The sequence below is a fragment of the Hyaena hyaena genome, unplaced genomic scaffold (genome assembly GCF_003009895.1).
Source record: "Hyaena hyaena isolate Hyena2069 unplaced genomic scaffold, ASM300989v1 scaffold_884, whole genome shotgun sequence".
Taxonomy (NCBI): domain Eukaryota; kingdom Metazoa; phylum Chordata; class Mammalia; order Carnivora; family Hyaenidae; genus Hyaena; species Hyaena hyaena.
In genome coordinates this window covers 254,349-279,791 of record NW_024081519.1, presented here as the reverse complement: position 1 = coordinate 279,791, position 25,443 = coordinate 254,349, and the positions used below count along the sequence as shown (strand labels likewise).

The 25,443-nt window shown below is 38.7% G+C and overlaps 2 protein-coding genes across 3 annotated transcripts in view; one reads left to right on the top strand and one right to left on the bottom strand.

The window, feature by feature from the left end:
• The window catches only part of GEN1 (GEN1 Holliday junction 5' flap endonuclease), a 29,482-nt gene extending 17,712 nt beyond the window's left edge, over nt 1-11,770 (bottom strand). Inside the window, exons 1-3 of the mRNA XM_039220343.1 lie at nt 11,270-11,770; nt 3,055-3,230; nt 2,189-2,375 (exon numbers count right to left, since the gene is read on the bottom strand). Of these exons, the coding sequence (XP_039076274.1) occupies nt 2,189-2,375; nt 3,055-3,215 (348 nt within the window). The 5' untranslated portion in view covers nt 3,216-3,230; nt 11,270-11,770. The remainder of the gene's footprint in view (nt 1-2,188; nt 2,376-3,054; nt 3,231-11,269) is intronic.
• Nucleotides 11,771-11,849: 79 nt separating this feature from the next.
• Nucleotides 11,850-25,443, top strand: part of SMC6 (structural maintenance of chromosomes 6) — a 79,548-nt gene continuing 65,954 nt past the window's right edge. The window contains exons 1-4 of one of the 2 annotated variants that reach the window (XM_039220342.1): nt 11,850-12,024; nt 19,882-20,021; nt 22,513-22,630; nt 24,702-24,807. In XM_039220342.1, coding sequence (XP_039076273.1) covers nt 19,887-20,021; nt 22,513-22,630; nt 24,702-24,807 — 359 coding nt within the window. In that variant the 5' untranslated portion in view covers nt 11,850-12,024; nt 19,882-19,886. The remainder of the gene's footprint in view (nt 12,025-19,881; nt 20,022-22,512; nt 22,631-24,701; nt 24,808-25,443) is intronic. The other variant, XM_039220341.1, reaches the window with a different exon arrangement.

The following is a 25,443-nucleotide window of genomic DNA, read 5'->3' as shown; positions in this document are numbered from 1 at the left end:
GGTTACACTTAAAAAAATTTTTTTTAACATTTATTCATTTATGACAGTGAGAGAGACAGAGTGTAAGCGGGAGAAGGGCAAAGAAAGAAGGAGGCACAGAATCCGAAGCAGGCTCCAGGCTCTGAGCTGTCAGCACAGAGCTTGACACGGGGCTCAAACTTACAGACTGCAAGATCATGACCTGAGCCCAAGTCAGATGCTTAACTGACTGAGCCACCCAGGCACTTCTATTGTGGTTATGTTTTTATTTATTTATAAAAGTCCTTATCTCTTAGACAAAGATATTAAAATATAGAGACTGAAGCAATATTACGTCTGGGATTTGCTTCAGAATAACATGGGAGAAGGGAGCGAGTGGGAACACAGATAAAACAAGAGTTGATACTTAAGATTGATAATTGTTTAAGATTACTTTTGTGTTGATTAAAGTTTTCTGTAATGAAAACTTAAAAAATTTTAATGTCAATTAAAAAGTAATCCATACTCAGGACAACTAGGTGGCCCGTCCTGAAAACTAGCTGCTCTCAGCGGGAGCCCGCTTGGGATCTCTGTCTCCCTCTCCTGCCTCTCCACCTTCTGCATTCTCAAAACTAAATAAACATTTAAGGGGCGCCTGGGTGGCTTAGTCGGTTAAGCGTCCGACTTTCGCTTAGGTCATGATCTCGTGGTTCGTGGGTTCGAGCCCCGCGTCGGGCTCTGTGCTGGCTGCCCGCTCGGAGCCTGGAGCCTGTTTCAGTCTGTGACTCCCTCTCTCTCTCTGACCCTCCCCTGCTCACGCTGTCACTCTCTCTCTCTCCTAGAAATAAATAAAACATTAAAAAAAAAAACTAAACATTTAAAGTAATAAAATAAAATCTTACCAAAAAAACAAAAAAGACCAATTTATATAAATATGTATTGTATGTACATACTATATAAATAAAGAACTATCTTTGTTTTTGTATACTAAATAATACAGAGATAAACCTCCTACCACCTGATATTCTTTGGGTGTATCAAAACTGCTTATCTTGTATCTGTGCTGGTGAAAAGTGACCAGCGAGAGCTATAAAATCATTCCTAAACTTTGGTCTATCTATTTATCCCACCTTAGGTAATTTATGTTAAAATCCCAAATCCCAAGAAAAAGCTATGTATACAAAAAATCTTCATCATAAGTTCACATGTAATAGAGAAGAACTGAAAAGCAAACCATACATGCAATGATGCAATGATTTCATAGCCTTTTATAGTATTTCATACATGTTGTATAACCATTACAAGTGATGGATTTGGACAGAACGTGGCAACAGGGAAATAAGGGTATATGTTATAAGTCCAAGATGGGGCACCTGGGTGGCTCAGTTGGTTAAGTATCTGACTTCGGCTCAGGTCATGATCTCATAGTTTGTGGGTTTGAGCCCTGCATTGGGCTCTGTGCTGATGGCTCAGAGCCTGGAGCCTGCTTCAGATTCTGTGTCTCCCTCTCTCTCTGCTCCTCCCCTGCTCATGCTCTCTCTCTCTCAAAAATAAACATAAAAAAAAAGTCTAAGATAAAAATCACTTGTGCACTACTGAAGGCAAATTTTAAAAAAATATATACATTTGAAGAGAGGCAAAATAATATCTTTCTATTTTTTATTACATATTTTTTATTATAGATAACCTCCATTTCTTAACTTCTATAAAAATATACATTTTATAAGTATTATATATTAAAATATAACAATACTTTTAAAAATTACAAAGTCTTAAATATATATTCTATATATGAACTATCATTAATTCTAAATGAGTGAAGTAGGAATTAATTAGATCTCTATTCTGGGAATTCTTTAAGTGCTAAAGAGGTCTCAAGAGGTAACATGTATCAACTTCCTACTATGCAGTGGTTGCTATAAATATATTTTTATTTTTTCTAATTTTTACCCCATCCCTGTAAAGTGTTACTATCCCCATTGCATAGGGTAGGAAATGAGGCATATATAATTGAAAAATCTTGCTCAACATCTCAGAATTTCTATATGCCAGAGTCAGGGCTTGAACTTGGGTCCGTTTCACTACAGAATATAAACTTCTCTGTACACACTGGCCTTCTATTTACAATAAGCTTAGTGAGTTTTAAAGATGATTATATAACAATCTTTATCAGAGTAAAATGTACTCTCTAGTTCATATCACAATTATTGAATCATATCTAAATGCTCACCTCTTTTAAGACTGATTTAAAATGTGATCTCCCCGTTTTCTGAGACCATGTTTTTCCAGAAGGCCCATACCGAATCTGATTCCTTCTGCTTATGACATCAGCTTTCAGCTTTGGGGGTTCCCCTTCCATAACGAACACCAGTTTTACATCCATTAGCGTCAAATGAGAGATACGAAAAAATAAGTTCCTTAAATATAAAAATTAATAATACATTAATCACCATATATTGGTAGCAAAAGTCAACATTAGTGGTACGACATAATGGTAAGAACATCAGACTCGTATCAAAAAAGTTACATGCAATAACATTTTATTTATTAATATTTTACTTTAAGTGAACTGAGAAAGCACTGAATGTTTTTAAGCAAGAGAGACATGATTGTTCTAAGTGCTAGGAGGAGGCCAGGAGCTGAGGGAGGAAAACTCATGAGGAGGTCATTTCAGTACAGATGAGAGGATGGTGGCAAACAGTGCGGTAGTGCCTCTGGACATCAACAGAAGTTTATGAACACATGGTATATTCTGGAAGTAGAGCTGCCAAGACTTTCTGATAGACCGGATGTAAGGAGGGCTCAGACAGAGAGAATGGCTCCCAATTCTCTGGCTTCTAGTCGCCAAAGCATTCTAGTGGCTATGTTAGGTAGTCAGCTAGGTCTGTGAATCTGGAGCTCAAAGGGTAAGAAGTACAAATTTGGAGTCATTGATTCAGTGATTGCAGGGATGGACATGTTAACATATTTATATTTATACTAAATATTTAAAATCTCAAAACATAAAGTAACAACAACAGAAACAAAGCAGAAACAAAACCAAGACGTCACCTACTGATACAATCATACATTGATAGCCTAAGAAATTTACTCTACCTGAGGTGGGGCTTCATGACTGTTCCAATCATTTTTTTGACTGTCTGTGCTTCACATACCCAGAGACTCAGATCAACTGCAATGGTTTTCCCACAAAGATTATGCAAGTGGATGTGTTGTTTAACAGGTTCCAAAATTTGCCACAAGTCATTCACTCCCATTCTGGTGATTATCTGCTATTATTTGAAACACACTTCAAAAGACCGTTAAAAGACACAGAAGCTCAGAATAGAAATTCAAACAATACATGTTTGTTTAGGACAATTCATAAATAGAGAATTCTATTATTTATTTCTTATTTCTTTCATTAAGTCAGCTTTTCCAAATGAATCAAGAACGTTTGAAATATTAACAATGGTATAACTGACCTACTAGCTACAAAAATACTGATGTAACTAATGCATTAAAATTATTTGCAAATTGTACCATGATACATTTGTCCTTAAAAATCCACTCATCTAGAGGCCTCCATCGGGCTCTGTGCTGACAGCTTGGAGCCTGGAGCCTATTTCGGATACTGTGTCTCCCTCTCTTTCTCTGCTCCTCCCCCACTCATGCTCTGTCTCTCTCTCTTTCTCTGCTCCTCCCCCACTCATGCTCTGTCTCTCTCTCTCTCTAAAAAATAAAATAAACATTAAAAAAAAATCCACTCATCACCAAATATGGGTTTCTCTGTAGTACTGAAAAATAAAGTTATTTTAAATTTAATGCAACCCAAATGTCAATGGTCTTGTCCCTCCTCATTCTTTCTTCTTTTCTATGTTCTCTTTAGCAGCGGTGGAGAATGATATTTTCACATGGTTAGATTAATATTACATGAAATTCAGAAAATAAAAGGAAAAATAACCCCAAAATGGTAAAATTGGCTTTGTTCCAGCTGTTAACAAGAGATAACACATGCAGAGATGGGTACCCGGGATGTTGGAAATCATATTCGTCTTCTTGAGAATTCACTCCTTGATTTACATATCTAAAGCCAAGAATAGGACTAGTCCTCTACCATAATCAGGAAAAACAAGGACAGGAAAACAAGGAAGCAGGCAAACAAATAAACTGAGGAAAAAAAAATCCTAAGGGGCCATTGCAGAAAAAGTCTGATGGAAAATTGCAGGGAGACAGAAAATGGAGATTTGGAAGGACATTAAATATCTTTTTAAAAAGAGCTTTGGCTTTTTAGATTGCAAAGTCACACATGCTCATTATGGAAAAATAAAGTCTTTTAAAAGAACAAAGAATTTTAAATCACCTATAGTGTCACTATTCAAATTAAACTAATGTCAAACTCTTCTGTGTACAAGACATTTTGAAAACAAAAGTGGACTGAATTCTGGTATTCTAGCTTTGGTATTTTCTATAGTTGTTTTTCCTTATTAAACACCTGTTATCTCTTTTTCTCTTATTTTGCTATTATTTGATAAGAGTATTACGTAGTGCTTGCAACGATTCTGACTCTAAAACATAATCCAGATTATCATCCTTTGAACAATGACCTTAATTCATTCCAGAAACACAAGGTAGGATACAAAAAATATTACAAAAGGCTATCACGATGTAAAATGCAAAACCAATGCAAAGCCATTCGAAATTTTTAAAAAAAGCAAAGTTTCTCAAGTTGTACATGGCTACAAAAATAATTAAGGCTGAAAGTGTTATTACTTTCTCTGAACTTCTCTGACTCTTAATTTTAGAATATGGCCAGTGCCACAGGTATTATTATGTGCATTCATTTTTTATGAAGAACCGCACAAATACTTGCTGATATGTCACCTTACATAGAACATACAGACTTAAATGTAAAGCACAAAGCATTAGGTAGTGAATGGTACCTCAGTGTTAATATTGTCTATTTCATGTAAGAAGTCTCACTGGTTGAATGTGGCATTGTGGCATTCTCTTTGTTCATGTGCAAAGTTGTAGCTAATTCTGGAAAGAGTGGGGACATATATATTTTCTAAGTCATTATTACGAAAAGAAATAAGACTTCTAAGTTTTAAACATCAAAATGCATAAAATTCAGAAGTAGAAAGTTTGAGAGGGAAGTTTTGTTGACAGTTTTGTTTTCCTGTCATTTATGATTCAAGTTGTACACTGGAATGAATTGCTACTGAAGGAAATTATGAAATTTCTTTCTCTGGAAGAACATTATAACTGATCATATTTCATTTAAATGTGACCCTGACTCTAGCCATCAAAATTTTAAATGCAGGCTGTCTTCTGATTAGCAAAAGCTCTCCCAGGAATTTAGGATATTTCTTAGCTGTGTGCAGATTTATATAAAAGGATATAGACCATAGCACTATTTTTAATAGTGAAACAATGAGCAGAACCAAATGTCCATCAATAGAGGAATATCTTTAATAATTTATGATAGGTTGAAATAGAAGAGATGATGCAGCAAAAAAAAAAAATGGGATGGATCTACATGTACAATCTCCACGTTTTAAAATGAAAACAGGTACAAAATAGGTTATATATCAGGGATGACCATAGTTCAGGAATGAGGAGAAGAATTACTCTTCAAAGTATACTCCTTTGTGTTAATTTTTTAAATAATCATATGTATGTATTACTTTTCAAGTTAAGGAAAAAAAAGCTTTAAAAAATGTGGTTTGGGGCACCTGGGTGGCCCAGTCAGGTAAGCATCTGACTTTTGGTTTTGGCTCAGGTCATGATTCCGTAGTTCGTGAGTTCAAGCCCCATGTAGACTGCTGACAACATGCAGCCTGCTTGGGATTTTTCTCTCCTTCTTTCTCTGTCCCTCCCCAGCTTGCTCTTGCTCTGTCTCTCTCTCAAAAAATAAACATAATTTTTTCTAAAATGTGGTCCTATCTGTAAAAGGTTGGGGGAAAAAAATTAGAAATCTTTAGATGGTTTGCTTCTTGCCTAAATATTATGAGATCAAATATGGCTAGAGTTCATGAGTCAAGTCAAAAAGCAAGGTTTTGCAAATTTATGGTACCTGATATCAAATCTGACTTCAGTATGGCTTCTTTAGGGATGAGGGATTCACGTTTTCCATATTCTGTCAGATCATCTAGGAGCTAGTCATGTAGACTTAGGCAAGGTACATCCTTTCCTCTGGGCATTCCAGCTTGCAAATGCCTTCCGTTTTGTCTTATCTCTAAAGTTTCATTATATAATTTGACTGCACATATATAATAGTAATGAACAAAGATTGCCATATAGTACAGTGTTGGTTACGATGGCACACATAAACATACATTTTTGTAAAGGACTTCAGTGCATACTGTATTCCTTCTGACGGTTGTAGAAAAAAAAAGAGACAGTGATGAGGTAGGCTCTTGATTACAAACTGTAGTCCTCTAAGTATTTCAAGCACATTAGGAACATTTTGTAAAGACTTTAATGGAGTCTTATTCACTAGGAGTATTATTCACTAGGGCAGTCATGCCTAGAAAACAGTAAGCCTGGAATTAATTCTACTAAAATATTAAAATTCCACAGACTGGATCCCTTAAGCAAGATCGAGAGGGCTTTTAACTAAGCCCATAAATACTATTTTAATATGATTATTACACTTAAAACCTAATTCTTCACGCTATTTTATTTTCTTTTGTCAGAACAAATCTGGTTTAAAGAATGACCATCACATTTATGTCGCAGAACAACCAGTACTGGTAGTTGGACAGATATCTGTAATGTCTACCTAGAACACCTATTTTAGTTATTCCTTTATTAAAATGTGAGTGAAGACTACAAAGCTATAACTACACCTATTTAAACACAACTCTTATGCACAATGTAGGCAAAAAGAAAAAGAGTAACACAATTATCTGCTGGTTCCCAGGAAAGCAAAATGTGAGTTACTATCTCTGAGCTAAAGTGTTCTCTTCACTTTTCCTGAGTCATGTGGTATTTTCCAGAAAAATGTCTCTTTTGTCGCCAATCTTTTTGGTCACTGTATTTTAAAGTCTATCTCACTGCTTTTAAAACCACTTTGATACCTTAACCTAGTTTCTGTGTATCTACTGAAATGGATTTGAAAAAGGTCTCTCTTGTGCTTCCCAAGCACACTCCTGTAAAGTAGTAATGCTGTCTCTTTCATAAGCAAGAAGAATTGCTGCTATTGTGAATTACACCTTTCTGTCCATTTTCTCTGAATGATAGGAATCAAGGGGGCATTTTTATAGGAGCTAGCTTCTAGACATTCCTCAACGAACCTTTTTTCTCTGAGTAACTTTACATGAATGAACTTCTATTAGACCTTCTTGAATTACTGCAAGGCTTTACACAGCCTTGACTACTTTTAACTGAAAAAAAAATCAATTAGAACTATGTCAAGCAACATGTTAAAAGGGTTGGGAGAAGGCATGGGATTTGGAAAGTGAGCAGAAAGAATTATAGGAGGAATGTTTTTAAAATCAGTTAGAGGCAGACTATACCAGAAAAGACATTACTGCCAAATCTTCTGTGAAGATTCTGTAATGAACTCTTCTTCACTGTCCCTCATGTTATTTCCCCCACTTCATCTGACATCTCCACAGAGCTCTTAACTAGAACATCTAATTGCCTACTTTATCTTCACATGGATGCATAACATGCATCCTACTCTTGATTCCATTTCTCCCCAAAACTGTTTTACTTCTCATCTTTCCCAAATATCCAGTTGCTTAGGCCAAAAACTTAGCAGTCCTTCTGGATTCTGCTCTTTGTCTCCCCAACACCCACTCCATCAGCAAGTCCTCTACGTCCAAAATACATCCTAAATCCCCATTTCTAATGATAGTCCCCTCACATTTGCCTGCATACAACTGTAAGTCTCCCAACTGGCCTTCCTGCTTCTACTTTTTACAATCCTCTACTCCCACACAATTGTTTTCATAGAAGCCAGAGTGATCTAAATCATCTTCCTGTTTGTCACATTAACTTACTTATGTTGCTCTCTTATAGCCAGTTATAAAATGCAAAAAATACTAATGTAGAATTACGTAAGTGTTCTACATGTAGTACATTATTTTAAAATACTATTTTTAGGATTACTTTCCATAGACCTATGATCTAAATTGGTTAAGTTTAAAATGCATGTTTTTTGAAAATCACTCATAAAAGCAGAATATATAAAGAATATCCCAACAGTTCTGAAAGGGCAAAATTATGTGAAATGTGTACTGTATGAAACACAACACCATAACATGTTTTAAGAATATAGTTAATCCAGGGGGCGCCTGGGTGGCTTAGTCGGTTAAGCGTCCGACTTTCGCTTAGGTCATGATCTCGCGGTTTGTGGGTTCGAGCCCCGCGTCGGGCTCTGTGCTGACTGCCAGCTCAGAACCTGGAGCCTGTTTCAGAGTCTGTGTCTCCCTCTCTCTCTGACCCTCCCCTGCTCACGCTGTCTCTCTCTCTCTCTCCTAGAAATAAATAAAAATATTAAAAAAAAAAAATTTAAAGAATATAGTTAATCCAGGGGGGCCTGGGTGGCTCAGTCGGTTGAGCATCTGAGTACAGCTCAGGTCATGATCTCACAGTTTGTGGGTTCGAGCCCTGAATCGGGCTCTGTGCTGACAGCTAGCTCAGAGCCTGGAGCCTGCTTTGGATTCCGTGTCTCCCTCTCTCTCTGACCCTCCCTGCTCACATTGTCTCTACCTCTCTCTCAAAAATAAATAAAACATCTAAAAAAACCCAGAATATAGTTAATCCAAAATGTCTATTCCCATCATCCATTGTTTTCCATTCTTTGCTACTTCTTTGCACCAGCACTTCTTCTGAGTATTAAATTGCAATGAGAAGACTGTAAAAGCATGTAAAGTTTCAAAAAGGGACAGAATGCAACAGATTTTTAAAAAAAATTTTTTTTTAATGTTTATTTATTTTTAGGAGAGGGAGAGAGAGAGAGACAGCATGAGCAGGGGAGGGTCAGAGAGAGAGGGAGACAGAATTGGAAACAGGCTCCAGGCTCTGAGCTGTCAGCACAGAGCCCGACGAGGGGCTCGAACCCTCGAACTGCGAGATCATGACCTAAGCGAAAGTCGGACGCTTAACCGACTAAGCCACCCAGGCGCCCCAAAACGCAACAGATTTTAAGATATTCAAGTGCAACTACACTCCAAGAGAGAACAGATGGTTTTTGATCAGGTCATCATCAACCTGATGAGGTTACTTGAAAACAGCTCAGCATTAAGTAAAATTTAAATACCACAATTATCAAATTCACTCAAAACTACATATTATTTTTCTTTGCTTATTTTTAATAGTGTACAATTAAAAACACTTGTGGTATGGGATTTGGTCTCCACTCCCATATTCTATAATGCTGTAATCTTACTGACATCAATCTGATCATGTTATTGATGTATATTACATATAAAGTCTCCTTAACATATTAACAATTGCTAAGAATTAATGTGATACACTATTTACATGAATCAAAAAAGTCAGAATAACCCCAGCAAATAACTTTATAATGTATTAGTGGCTTCAATTTATTTTACCAAAAGAGCACTAGACTTGGGATTGGAGACCTAGGATTTTGGTCTTGGATATAACACAAGCTGTATGACCTTGGAAGATATTTAACCAACCCATTTACAAAATGCGCGGTAGGAAACCAGATGAGCTAAAAGATTCCAGTATCCTGTGAACCTCATGACCAATTGTAGGTAGGCTGGTACCAAAATAAAATCACTCTATGTTAGGTAGTATTGCTTGACAGAAAGAACATGAATTTCTAATTTAAAGAAAGGACTCAAGAATCCACTTCAGGTTAAAACAAAACAAATCCTTTGATGTAACCATATGGTGCCCATAAATCAATTTATGCTCCTAAAACTTCCTTAAGAGCTAATAAGCTTTTATTGGTTAATTATAAAACTGAATGAGGTGAGAAAAGCACAGAACCTTGCTAATTTCACTAATGAATCAAATTTTAAAGAACATAAAAAGAGGTCAGTGGTTAGATTTATGCAAAAATACACATTTTGTTATGCCAACAGTTTTCCAATTTTATTTAAGTTTTAAGCAGAAACATCAGGAAAAAACTTTGTAAAAATAAAGCAAAAAATACTTTAAGTTTCCCAATTTCCATGACAAGACTATGTTTTCATATAAAGATAGGTAAATGGTTTAAGTTTATTTAAATACAAGACTGGATTGTATGGGTTTACTACATAATTTCACTAATTAATGCTAGATCTTAAATTTTTCTTCAATTTTCATATGAATTTAGCTTAAACTTTGAAGTGTAATATACCCGACTTAACTTATAGTTATCAATAAGTATTTATTAAATGTCTACTATGTACCAGGAGCCCTAGATGCTAGAGATACAATAATGAAAGATAAAGCCCTGCATCTAAAAACCTTAGGAGGGCAACTGAGATCAGAGATGAAAAGAGAATTACAACAATGTGACAAGTACAGGCAGAGGTAGCATGAGTAAGCTACAGAATATAAAACACCCTACCTAATATTGGGCATCAAGTGACAGCTGAGCGAAAACCTCCCAACGATTTCCCATTCCTTATCAACAAGGACCACTTAGACCAGGCGTTGTAGGAGTTTAGTCTAGTTCGACTAGGTCCTACTTTTCCTTATGCCATGGCAAGGGTCACACTGGTAATACGATATACATTTGATAATCTTCAGAAGCAAACGGGGACTTCGATGGAAGGAATTTCATTACTGGAGCCCAGAAACTGATCTGTTTGAGGGCGAAGTGGGGGTAGCGGTAAATGCCACATTTTCCCATCTACAAGGGAAGGCTGCGGAGTAAATAGATTCTTTAACTAGATCAGCACAATCACTTGAAGAGCTGAGTAAAGGCAGTCGAGGAGAGGTAGGTTTAAGGGGCTGAGAACAGCCCTGAAAGCTACGCCAAGAACTTAAAACTTCGTTAGTTCCGATATTTATTGAGTGGCTTTACAACAGGCCAGGGCGGGGGCGGGGGCGGGCTGTAAACAACCACAACGCCCTAAGGTTACTGCTCCTGTGTACTTTCAGAGCACAACGTTAACCCGGAATAAGGCACACTCCAGGGGGACATCGCCCGCGGTGGCCTAGGACCGGGCGCGGGCTGCACACTGTGCGGGAGGGAAGGACGCCGAGGGGCCGCCGCCTCTGCCGAGCAGCCGGCGGCTCTCCCACCGCACTCCCGGCCGAGCCGCAGACCGGGGTTCGCAGGAGCGCCCCCAACCCAGCTGTCCACGGAGCCAGAGGCACCACGGGGCGCTGCCGCCTCGCCCCGGTCCGCGGGACTTACCCGGACAACCCTTTCCACTTGGCTTTGGAAGACGCCCTTCCGTCATTGACTAGTTCGGCCTGAATCCTAACTACTGCTGCCTCCAAGTTTCCTCTTCCAAAACAAAAAATAATTTAAAAAGGAAAGTTTAAAAAAAAAAAAAAAGGAAAGGAAAGGAAAAGTCCTCTTCCTTTTTGGTTAAGCAAAGACTAACGTTTGGGACGCGGCACCCCGACCCGGGAAGCCGACACAAGCACTTCTAATTCGGCGCCCTCTCCCAGCGGCCCCGCCTCTTCCGGGAAGTCACCGGCCTCTTCCCGCGACCGCGGTCTCTAGGTTTTCCTGGCTCCGGGCCGGTCAGCTCTACGCATGCTTGGAACTGTTGCCGGGGTACTCCGAGTTCTCTTCCCTTTCACTCAGGCAAATCACCCGGGCCCCGCGTCTCGCCGCCGCGGAGTCCTGCGTGCCTGCCAGCCGCCCTGTCCGCCCAGGAGCACTTCCGGCCCCTCCTCTGAGACTGTAGTGGCGCGAAAACCCCGAACGGCGCACGCGCGGGCTGAGCCCCGGCGGGAGGGGGGGCGGGGCGCAGGCGCGCAGTGTCCCGCGGTGGGCGCCGGGGCGGCCAGGCTGCTGCGTCCTCGCACCGCCGGCGCGCGGTTCCCGGCGGGCCAACGGCGGCCAGCCGAGGCCGAGAGCCTCAGCGTCCCTTCAGCGTCCCGCCGCACCGCGACAGCCGCGCTGGTCGTGCTCCTTGGGGAGACTTCGACTTGTTCGAGGTAAGGTGAGGGCGCGCGCTGCCGCTCTCCCTTGCTCCGGATCCATCCCCTGCCGCCGCCCCCTTAGCCGGCGCCCCCTCAGCCCGCCTGGCGGCGGCTCGGTCCGCGGAGCTGCGGCGGCGTCCAGGGGATGCCCGCGGGCCGGAGCAGGCCAGCCGGCCGGCGCCGGTTTTCGGGCTGGCTCTGCGGGCGACACAGGTCCCCTGAGCCGCGGGAAACTTGCCCGCTGCCGCCGAGCCCCTCCTCGGCCGGCTCCGCCGGCGGGGCTGGGAAGTCCTGGCCCGGGCTGTGGAAGCCGCGCCCGGCCCCAGGCGGCATGCGGGTTCTCGGAGTCGCTGGCGGGCACGGGGTCACGGGGGCGGCTGGGCTCGGACATCCGGCTCGTCGAGCGAATCTGAGCCCTCCCCGGCCGCAACTTCGTATGGTTACGAGATCTCTGCAGACAGCACTTAAGTTGCATTTGTTAAGTCCCAGCTTTATGACAACTCAGACTGGATTACCTAGAAAAATTAAAATGTGACGTGTTTGGAGGTTTTAGGATGGCATGTCTTTTCCCTCTTTTCTGCTCATGGCAATGAACTGAAGAAGAGCCGCGACTGGGAATTGCGGAATACTAGTCAAGGATAGAGAGAGGGGACCAGTAAGACTTGAGATAAAACTGTGATAATTCTTGGAAAGAGTAACTATTTTGTTTTTAAACCCTGAAGGCAGAATTTATGTGAGCGCTTATTACTTTGTGTATATTTCATGAGTAGGAGATTAAGTGCGAGGGTTTTAAAGACCAGCTATTCCGGAATGTGTACTCTTAAGTTGGGGGGGGGGGGAGCCCAAACTCCGTAAATTTGAGAGGACTGCTATATAGTGTCTTAAAATATTCAATAGCAGAAAAATAAAACAAAAAAGTAGCCTATGCAGTGGCGTACAGTTAGTTCCACAGTGTGTGGGTGGGAGGGAACATACCAGAACTTCTGCGTAGATTTACCATTTACTTCATCTCGTTCTAGTAAGTACTGTGTGAAATACACAGAGTGATAATTTTATGTCAAAATGTGTACTCAAAATTTCTTTCCCTGAATGGGTATGAGTGCAGAAAGTTTGGAGATCACTAGAATATTGCTTAAAAAATATGTGTTTGTATAAGAAAACCAGTGTTGAGCGACTGGGTTTATTGATATCACCTCTTTAAGTTTTATTTCTTATTCTGTAATTGGAGGAAAATAGCTGTAGTACCTAATGGGCAAGATTCTTAAATACGTGTGTGTTAAATATATAATCAATATAAAGCATTTAGTATTGAGCCTGGCAAAAAAAAGTAAGTACAAATGGTATATTAAATTTATTAAAGTGAGAATCCATTTTTATACCCCAAAAGTTTATTTCACTCGGTGTCTAGATGTATAATTTTATATAAAACCTACCTAAATCTTGACTAATCATTTTTAGGCCTAAGTTAGGAAAATTAACCAAAGCTATCTTTGACTTTCAAGAATGAATAAACAAGTAACTCAAAATTTTACCATAATAGTGTGCATTATATTAAAGGCATAATAACATATTACAGTTCTGTATACACATACACTCCTAAGTCCAGGTGACTGAGGGTCGAGTATAGTCACATATTAATGTTAGCGTTTTGATTCACTAGTTCATGAGAGGCGTCTTTTCTCATTCAACATACTTTCCCTAGTGACCAACTCAGAATAGTTTCTGTGGCTTTCTTAGCAACACTCCCGATTCCACCCCTGCTGCAGAGTATATTTTACTGTCTATTGGCCTCACCATCTCAGTATCCTAAGGAGCACTTCAAACTCAGTGTTTCCAAACAAAATAAAGGTATTATTTACTAACTTCTTTTCCTTCCAGACCTGCTCTATCTACTTACAATGGCAGTTAGCATTGTGTGAATATTGTTCTAAAAATGAAACACAAGATGAAATTTTATAAAGCCCAAAGTTTTAATTGGCTCAAATAGTAACATTAGGATAATCACAATAGAATCCTTTTTGTAGCTTTATACATTAACAAAAAATAGATAAGAAGATGGGTAGATTAATACCCAGTTTCACTTCCTATAAACAAATTCAGTTGTTGATGCCTGGAGGAACCTGGGCATTGAAGAGTTTGACTGGGTTTTGACAAGCCTGGGTTTGGATCTGAGCTCTGATAACACAAGCCTGAGCAAAATGTCTTCTTGAGCCTCAGTATCCCCTTTTGTAAAATAAGGACAGTGCTTAAAAAATGTTGAGGATTAAAGAAGATATTCAACAAATGTTAATTGTACTTCCCCACTTTCCACATACTTTTAAATCTCTTGATTTCCTCTGTTTCTTTCACTGATATTGCCACTGCTTTTGTTCAGTGCCCCTCATCCTTTAGAGGCTATCTCTTTTGCCTCTCTCCACTATCTCTGTTTCATGCTCCCCATGTACTGAGGCCACAGGGATGTTTTTAAAACATGTATCTGAGTGTTCACATTTTATTATCTGAAATGCTGTGCTTAGTATTTCCGAGTTTTGCTGATCTGGAGTTACTTGATAGATGGACTTAATGAATTTTTTCACTTAAATATTTATCGTGTTTTATGATTTTATGATATGTCCCAAGAGTGTGCTTAATTAATTCAGTACATTAAAAATGAGATTGTTTAATGCACAATTGAGTATGTTGGTGGCAGTGAGAAGGGCAGAATTGGGGATGAGGTAAACACAGTCCACTGCACATTCAGGTACAGCAGCAATTTGTCTTTATTTTTTTCTTTAATTTTTTTAAGTTTATTTATTTTTGAGAGAGACTGTGCATGTGTGTGTGGGAGAGGGACAGAGAGAGCTGGTGAGAGAGATATCCAGCAAGCACTGTGCTATCAGTGCAGAGCTGGGTGTGGGGCTCAAGCTCACAAATCCTGAGATCATTGACCTGAATGGAAATCAAGAGTCCGATGCTTAACAGACTGAGCCACCCAGGCACCTCTGCCATTATTTTTAACTGCTATTTCCTATTGATAATTTCAGTTCTGTCTGTTCTCACTGCTGTTAGTCCCTACTTGGATATTAATGAGAAGTATGAATTATTAGATGGATCACAATAAAATTTAAAATTTAGGAATTTAAAATCCTATTGAAAAGTATTTGATCCATCACATTTCCTATTCACTTACTTGTAATAATGAACTCCTGGTTATTGATTTTTCTTCTTGAGCACATTTTTTATTGATAGTTGCATATTTGTTACTCTTCTCCTTCTGATTTGCTTCCTGTGAGGGAGAGAAGTATTCCTTCATTCTGACATTTTTATTGTAAATAAACACATAAGGAGCTTTTATGGATGTATTAAAAATCCCAGAGTTTTTTTCCATTTTGTGTGTGTTTCAGAATATTAAAAGTGTTTTTCTTTGCATCTGTTTATTGGTCTCTCTAGCCTTTTAGAAACAGTTTTACTGTATTAACTTGTATCTAACACTCAGGACATTCATATGTGTTTTTAAAAATCCATTATCATTAAATTACAAAGTGTTTCCTATTTTAAAAGGTAGAATCCTTCGGTGTCTGATGCATGTTACCATGGCAACCTAATAGCAAACTGCAAATCCTAAGCCAAGCACAGCAAATAAAAAACATCGTCATCATGTTGCACACCATCTTCTGTGTAGTACAGAATCTCACATTCATTGTAAGAAGCTTATCACATGTACCTACATGCATCTCCTTCCCCCAGTTTTACTTGAAAAACTGCCATTTTTTTATATGGTAAAATACTAAAAATCAGTCAGCTTATGTCTGAGTGCCTGCTAGCTGCAAGATCATTATTGGGCATTAATGAAAACAGTATGTAAAAGGACATTAAATGTGGGGAAAACCAAAGAGTAATGCTTCCTCTTTGCTTGTCTACAATAAATAAATTATTGCTCAGTAATTAAGAAGGAAACTGAGGATGGGTGGGTGAGAAGGAGATATTTTGGGAAAATATACCATGGATGGTATTCCAGGAAATTTAAGTTAGCAATAAGCTGAAACCAATATACATTGACTCTTGTTGTTAAATAGTTGGAGAAATATGTTGGATTTTCAAGTTTTGACCTGTGTAAGAGATTCAAAATTAACATTCAATTATTTATTAAAAAGATGTTAAATCTTATGTAATTGTGACTGTAATGCTAATATTGTCTCAGACGTTTGTTTAGGTAAATGTCCTTTGGATTTTATCTGATATCATGATTAAGTTCTTAATTGCCTTCAGGATAGATTGAAGTCTAAGTTTTTAAATGTTGTTTTAACGGTTCTTCTTAGGAATCTCCTAAGATCTTGTTAGAAATGAAGATTCTGAATCATTTGGTTTAGGAAGGGGGCTGAGATTCTGGATATCTAATACATTCCCAGGAGATGTAAATGCTACTGCTGGTCCTTGGACCACACACTGAATATCAAGTCTATAAGTCATTTTATGGTTGGCTTCTACTCTGCTGCTCTAACTTAATTGCTTGCTAGCTACGCCTTATAATTTATGGCATTGTGACATGGACGTACTTATCGTAGCATCTGTACTAAGCAGTTTGCAGACTGTGGCCCGGGATCCATGCGACTCTTTCAAAGGGTCAAGAAAGTCAAATTATTTTCATAGTAATAGTCAGATGTTATTTGCCTTTTTCACTCTCATTCACTTATGAGTAAATGGAGTCTTCCAGAGGTTATGAGACATGTGATGATGCCATTGCTTTGAGGACTGACAGAATGTGTACATGTGTGTTCTTTGGTTTAAAAGCTTCTCAGTTTTAATGTACAATATGATAGATATTGATAGGTGTAAACATAAAAGCTCTTTGATTTCCTTAGTACTTTTTAAGAAATTGACCACAACCTTTGAGAACTGCTGCCCTATAGTATTGGGCTGTAGATGCTAAGACTCAGAGGTATAGAACTTTACCAAAGCTCTTTTCTTAGCCACAGTGACTGCTGGTATGAGTGGGGATTTTAGCGTTCCACGTGGTTTCCATGAAGTTTTCAAGGGTGGCCTCTTTACCTCTCTGGGCAGTGGTAAAAGGTCTCATGTGACACCATCCAGCAGGGAGTGGGAGAAGTAAATAGCATCCTCTTAGTGCCTGATCAGGGTGGACATCTAGGCTCTCTAGGTAGGCTCCACCGACACCATTATGACTCCTTGCTTGGCCTACATAACCTTCTCTGACACTGGCCCAAATGGGGCATAGAGATGCCTCCTTACGGCCTTGTAAGGTGATAGTCTAGGCTACCCACTTAGCCTTTGCTAATGTGTGTGTCGTTGGGGGAGTAGAAGGAGATGCCACCTTTTTTAGTGGTTTTTGGCTGGTGTAGAGCAATTACTTTCTAAAAGCTTTCTGTCTTGTCAGGTTGCCCTTATTCTGGTCCCTTGGCTAGAGACAGCAAGCTTTTATTAGGCAATTTTTCCCCCTGCACCTGTTCGTTTTTCCCCAGTTGCTGTCTTCTCCAAGTCTGGGATATTTGAAGCAAAACAAATCTCTGGGAACCTTGATGTCATTCCTTGGGTCCTGAGGTCCCTAGCCACTCTACTTCTTCTAATTCAGAGTTGTCTTATGTTTCTTATGTTTGCTTTATATATGATTTCTACAGTTTTTAGTTTTACTAAACTGAAGGAACAGGGAAAAGTAGATCTATTTCATTTTCCTGTAAGTGGAAGTCTCTGATTGCTTTTGTAACTTGCACTTTGGGAGAAAGAATGAGAGACTGAACTCTAGACTCACTGCATATCCCTTATATTTGGTTGTACAAGAAATAGGAATAAACATTAAAATATGCCTATTAAAGAAAATCTAGATTTGATAAAGCAAAGATCTAATTTTTAGAGAAAATATTTCAAAATTTAATTAAATAGAATTTGCATGAAAGGAGTCATGACTACCACTGAGGATCTTATAAAACATAAGGTAATCTTGTCTAGTAAATGTGAGGGTTTACGTTATATCAGTGTTTTGAAAAATAAAATTAACGCGAAATTGATTCAGAAGGATATAGTAAACCTGTTAAAACCAGTATACAAGAAAGAAATGTAAATGATTTCATTAACTTTCAGACAATCTCTACTTTCTGCTAGACTTTCAGCCTAGCTCTTTCTTGAAAAAATTTTTTTAATGTTTATTTTTGAGAGAGAACAGAGACAGTGCAGTCAGGGGAGGGGCAGAGAGAAAGGGAGACACAGAATCCGAAGCAGGCTCCAAGTTCAAGCTCTCAGCATAGCCCTGAGACGGGGCTCGAATTCATGACTGCGAGATCATGAGCTGAAGTCGGACACTTAACTGACTGAGCCACTCAGGTGCCCCTAGCCTAGTTTTTTCTTACTTTCAAAAAGACATTTAATGTGTCATGCAGTTGAAGTGATTTCAGAGCATTAAAAGGATGGGGAGACCACTTAGTTTATTTAATGAGGAATACATTGTCAAAATAACACAACCTGACAATGATAGTTCTCCAAACCAGTTCCTCCAAAATGTGTACAGATGTTTCATATTTCTGCCAGATCAGTTCTATCAATAGAATTTGGAAAGCAGTGGATTTAAAAATTAAACACATATATGGATATCTCTTCCCCCCTTCCCCTCTTTTTCTCGGTCACATTCCTTCTCTGGAGGCCCCGCTTTGGTTCCTGGACATCTACATCATAATCTCTTTGGAGCACCATTCAACTAGTCCCCCCACCCTTCTCTCTCTCTTTCTCTCTCTCTCTCTCTCTCTCTCTCTCTGTGTCACACACACACACACACACACACACACACACACAGACTGCCTTTGTTGCCCTGTGTGCATATGTCATCATATATGGCTTTCATCTCTAGTGAGGACTGACTGGAATCCTTCAGTCCAAAATTAAGAGAGAGAAAACCTCACTTACTCTTTCGCTGCCCAGGTACCTCGTGCAAACTTGGTTGCTATGATACATTGTCCTTGGTGGACTTAAATGGGTCGAGACTAGAACCATTCTTCATATTCTTTCCTTGTATCTTAGACATTTTTGATTACCTGTGTTGTGGATTTTCTCTCCATTTATTCAGCAAAGTTATTAGGTACGTATCATTATAAGTCTTAAATGTATTTTAGAGAGAACAAGGAAAGTAACAATCAGACTACTTATAACATTTAATTTTAATCACAGACTGTTGGCTTTGACTTGAGGTGCAGTATGTTCAAAAAGTCTTGTGTAATTTTAAGTACATTAATTTTCTGGGCATAATTTTTATAGTACATTGGAAAAATCTAGCATGGATTGTTTCTTTAGGGAAAAATTAAGGAAACTGCTGGTGCTAGGCATCATGACTTCAAAATATGCTTCTTTGGGAAAATGATTTAAAATTAATGGTTTTATCTGAAAAAATTGGATGATTGCTCTGGAATACTTCCAGAAGACATTATGGCATCTCTATTAATAGATCTAGGAAACTAGAAACCAGAGTTTCACAAGTAAGGTTTTTTTAACCTTTTGTGAGTTTTAGTAGTCAAAACATTTAGGTAGGCCCATATCAATAAAACGTTGGCAATGAATAACTCCAAAGTAAAATCAACTAGCGTAGCATGTGAACATGATTAAAGAAAACCACAACATAAACTTTATCTTACAGTTCTGCAAGTTAGAAATCTGCTCATCTCCTAGGGCTAAGATCAAGGTGGCAATAGGGCTATCCCTTTCTGGAAACTAAAGGGGTGAATTTGGTTGCCTTTCCAGCTTTTAAGCGGCCACCTGTGTGTTTTGGCTCGTGGCCCCCTTCCTCTGTACAGATAATATTTTTACTTCTTTAAACTAAAAACAAATGGAGATAGTACTGAAAACTTAAGCTTTGTCTTATTTTACTTCATTGTTACTCTAATATATGTTCAGACCTGATGGCCAAAAGAAAAGAAAATTTCTTCTCTCCTGAAAATGCCAAAAGACCAAGACAAGAAGAGTTGGATGACTTTGACAAAGATGGTGATGAAGATGAATGTACAGTTTCTTTCACTAATGGTACCTCTACTTTGGTAAGTACAAAATTTTTGGATTGGCATGGTTCTTATGTTTGGCTCATATGCCATATTTTTGATAACTCAATATCAGGAAAGGCAGTATGGTGTTTAAAAACCTAAGGGAAAAGAATATAAATAACTCTGAAGTTTATATTAACTATTACAAACATTTAGGGAAAACTATAGAACAAAGAACTTGTTCTTTAGAAAAATCAGTAAATTTGACAGACCTCTACTAAGACTGACAAAGGGAAAAAAAGACACAAATTACCAATAACAGGAACGAAGCAGTAGGTATGACCACTGACTCTGTAGGCTTCAAAATGACATGACAGATGTTCAACATCATTTATTATTGAAATATAAACTGAGAAGACCACAAAGAAATATTACTACACACCCATCAGAATGACTGAAGTTAAAAACAACAATGACGACTTCAAATGCTGGGAAGGATGCAGAGAAACTGGATCATTCATATATTGCTAGTGGGAGTGTAAAATGATATAGCCACACTGAAAAATAGTTTGGCTGTTTTGTTTTGTTTTGTTTTGTGTTTTTAACATGTATCTGCCTACCATATAACACAGCATTTGTCCCAGAGAAATGGAAGATATACCTTCACATAAAATTCTATATGTGAATGTTGATAGCTTTATTTGTAATAGCCCAAACTGAAACAACAACAGATGTCATTCAGTGAGCAAGTGGTTAAATATTGTGGTACACCTCTACGATGAAATACTACTTACCAGTGAACTCCTGATGTAGGCAACAGTAGACATTTCTTTTTTGTTAATTTTAATTGTTTTAATGTTTATTTTTGAGAGAGAGAGCGAGAGCAGGGAAGGGGCACAGAGAGGGAGACACAGAATCTGAAGCAGGCTCCAGGCTCGGAGCTGTTAGCACAGAGCCCGATGCAGGGCTTAAATCCACGAACCATGAGATCATGACCTGAGCCAAAGTCAGATGCTTAATCAACTGAGCCACCCAGGAGCTCCCTAGACATTACTATAACATTTGTGAAATGACAGTGTTCTAGGAATGGAGAACAGATTAGTGGACTGGGGGTTCAGGTGGGAGTGGATTGGGCGGGATGTGAATTAGCTGTAAAAGGGTGATCCAGGGATCCTTGTGGCGATGGAAATGTTCTGTATCTTGATGTATCAATGTCATATCCTGGTTGTGATTTTGTACTACAGTTTTTAAGATATTATCATGGGCAGAAACTGAATAAAGAATTCACGGGATCTCTCTGTATTATTTCTTACAACTGTATCTACAATTAGCTCAAAATAGTTATTTTAAAAAACCTTCAACCATAGTTTCCAATATTCTACTCATATGAGGATATAAATGTTTCTAGTTTTTAATAAGGTGGTGTTGGTGTCCAGAAGAAGAGAGCCAGGGAGTTTTTCAAGTCACTGTTAAAAAAGATGGAGATCGGGGCACCTGAGTGGCTCTGTCGATTAAACATCCGACGTTAGCTCAGGTCATGATCTTGCAGTCTGTGGGTTAAAGCCCCACATCGGGCTCTGTGCTGACAGCTCAGATCCTGGAGCCTGCTTCGGATTCTGTGTCTTCCCCGATCTCTGCCCTTCCCCCACTCACACTTTCTCTCTCTCTCTCTCTCTCTCTTTCTCTCAAAAATAAATAAATAAATAAACATTTTTTTTAAAAAGTTGGAAACATTAAGGTTCTTCAAAAATACTGGAAAGTTTGGTAAAATAGGGTTGATTTATTTTGGTGTTTCTGATTACAAAGTGTGACAACTGTCTGCCAAACTGTTGATTAAAACATTTATAAAATTCTAATGCTGACCTATATTTACACTATATGAATGATTTTGTGTTTTTCAGATTTTAGAAACTATATTCTTTATACATTGCAAAAGTCATAGTTATCATGAGTGACAGACACAGAAAGTCACCAAAAAAACAGGCTTACCTTTTAAGAACATGTGCTCTAGTTTTTGAATTATCTATAGCAAATTCATTGTTCCGACCATAGCTGGATAATCCTCTTTTAGGGATGCTCTAAATGCAGGAAATTTTATTGTAACAGTGGTTCCCAGCGAAGGGGGAGTTTTCCCCCCTTGGGGGACATTTAGCAGTGTCTGGATAAATTTTTGGTTGTCACAACTCAGGGTTAGGTGTGTGCTACTAGCATCTAGTGGGTAGAGGCTGGGAATGTTGTGAAAATTCTCAAAATCAACAAAGCAGCCACACTCCAACAAAAAAATTACTCAAAATGTTAGTATCATCATATTAAGAAACTACATGAGAAAATTCTTAGATCCTTTAAGGACTTGAGAATGAGTAGTTACTTATTGAAGGTACCCATTTAATTTCATCTTACTTATTGAAGTTAAGATTATTCACTTACTAAAACTTTTTTCATTAGTAACACTGCTGATCTTTCTCCAAATGCTTAGATGATTATAACGAGTTTATTAGACAGATTAATAATTGTCTCTCTTGCTCTCTTTTTTTTTTTTTGTTAATAGACTGCAGCAGAAGTTGGAATAATTGAGAGTATTCAGCTAAGAAACTTCATGTGTCATTCGATGCTTGGACCCTTTAAGTTTGGTTCTAATGTCAACTTTGTTGTTGGCAACAATGGAAGTAAGTGCTTTTGCCCTCCTTCTTATTTGACTTTGAGTAGTACTTTGAAGTTAGAGTGCATTAACTTTTTAAGATAGGTGACTGTGAGTGCTGATAAATCCCTTTGGGATGTGGTAATGAGTATTTTCAGTATTTGCTGCTAGTCTGTACTTTAGAAAAATAATGTTAACTCTAGGTTCACTATATAGTATGAATAAACATTTCCTACTTACTGTTTTGACTCCTTTTACCTTGTTATTCATACCGTAGAAGAGTGGACAAACGAGCCTTATTGTGATTGAGGCAGCCCTGTGTCTTACGTCTATTAAATGTTATAATAGAGCATAAATAGAGTGCCATAGGAATCCAAACATGAAAGAAACTAACTCTCACTGTGGCCAATGAAAGCTTAAAGAGGAGGTGGTATTTATGGTGGTACTTGAATGAAAATTCTAGATCTTTAGGCCTCATTGGGGAAGAGGAAGCTAAGATGTTCCAGGCAAAGGGTGCTTATCAGAAAGGTTTGGAGGGGAGTAATAGATGTGCATGGATGGTGGTGAACAGCCTTATATGGGTTTATCGTATCCTACACGGCAGGGAAGGGCAGAAGTTGATGCTGGAGGGACAGTGTTGTAGGTGATACCGGTGAGGATCTTGAATGCCATGATAAAGATTCTGGTGTTTTATTCAGAAGTCAGTGGAGAACCAATTACAGTTTGTGAGTAAGGGATGACATGGCCCAGATTTGTGAAGCACGCTGGCCACGTTGTGGAGAATGGATCAGAAGGGGAGAGGCATGAGGGTTAGAAAGACCAGTTAGGCAGCTTTTATGATGGACCAGCCAGGTGTGAGCTGTCGACAGCTTGACTGACCAGTGCCTGGAGAGGAGGCTTGCCAGAGCACACTGCCAGTGGTGCTAGAACAGGGTGGTAGTGGATGCAGCTCCGCCTTCTGTTTAGTTGCTCTGTTTCCCCTGCTGTATACTCAGTCCAGAGGAGGCTGTTTGCAGGAGAGAGTGGATAGAGGGATGCTGGAGCTCCCACAGGACAAGAAGTCAGGAGAGACTGGTGGGTTCTACAACTAGGTCTTTTCTCTTCCTTTTTTTTTAAATTTTGAAATCGTTATTTTACTAATAAAACTTAGAGAAGAAGAAATAATGCAGATAGTGGAAGCAGTGAATTTGGAACTGAAGGAGAGATTTAGAACAGAGACTTGAAAGGCATTCAAGGAACTAAGTCAGGTTAGCCAGTGGTGTATTTTGGTTAATTTAGGGTATATTGTGGAAAATGATGGGCCAGTAAGAGTTGATTGAATTGGTTGATTGTGGAGTTCAGAAAATGATTGCATATTCTGGTTAATTGTTTTGATATTGAAATTTCAGCTTGTGATAGTTTGTATGTTAGGGTAAAACGAAGTATCCTTTTCAGAAAGTTAGCAAATGAATAATCAAATTAGGAAGAATAGTTGTCAAAAAATTACACAGAAACATTTATCTGTATGACTGATGATTTTTTCATATTTAAGATCATTATTCATTCAACTAATACCAGAGTGTCTGTTATGGGCCACTATTGGTGCTACCGCATGAATAAAACAGACAACACCCTGTCCCTCTGGAGCTTGCTCGCATTCAGGGCTTGTTAAAAAGTTTCAGACTTTCATGAGTTGGTGGAAAAAGTAAATTATACCTAAATTAGAATGTGATAAAGATTAGATGAATTTAGTATCTGTGTGCAATTAGAAAGATAACCTCATTTAATAGGCCGATGGACCAAGATGAAAAAAATGAGCATTTTAGGTTGGAAAGATGTCAACCATTTTTTTTGTTTACTTATTAGTGGCAAAAATTTGATTCCTGAATTATACTACTTTTTTTTTTCTAATTGCAACAGCTAAGTATTTCTTGATATATACAATTTTTTTTAAGGTTGCTAAAAAAAAAACAAAAACGGTAATTGAAGTATAACACTTCATTTCAGTGTTAGAACTAATTTACATTTTCATTCAGAAATCTTGTTACATCAAATTGTGGGCATCAGCCTCTATTCTGTCTCCTTAATAAATGTGATTTCGTCAACACCTGTTTCCATAGGTGGGAAGAGTGCAGTGCTCACAGCTCTCATAGTGGGTCTTGGTGGAAAAGCAGTCGCTACCAATAGAGGCTCTTCTTTAAAAGGTTTTGTGAAAGACGGACAGAAGTAAGTGTTTGCTTTCTACATGTATGTTCTAGTTCTTTAGTAAGAAGCAGCTGCTTTAGGTTCCCAGTTCATGTAAACATGGTAGGAACTGAATTGGCTTCCCAGAATTGGAGAAGAGTCCCATCTTTCCAGATACTTTCTTTTTGCCCTGTTGCCAGGATGGCCCACTGTTCCTGTTAAGCTGTCCAGACGGAAGCTCCTGTAAAGTGCTGCCACGTGCTTGCCTCTTATACTTTTATTTCTGTTAACTTTTTGGAAGAAAGAACAAGCAATGATAAAATCTATGTACTTCTGTTTTTTTATTTTTCTTTTTTTTAAAAAAATTTTTTTTTATGTTTTATTTATTTCTGAGAGAGACAGACAGCGTGAGCAGGGGAGGGTCAGAGAGAGAGGGAGACACAGAATCCAAAGCAGACTCTAGGCTCTGAGCTGTCAGCACAGAGCCTGATGTGGGGCTCGAACCCACAAACTGTGAGATCATGACCTGAGCCGAAGTCGGATGCTTAACTGACTGAGCCACCCAGGTGCCCCAGTTTTTTTATTTTTCTTAATGTTTATTCATTTATTTTGTGTGAGAGAGAGGAAGCACACGCAGGTGCACGCACAAGCTGGTGAGGGGAAGAGAGAGAGAGGGAG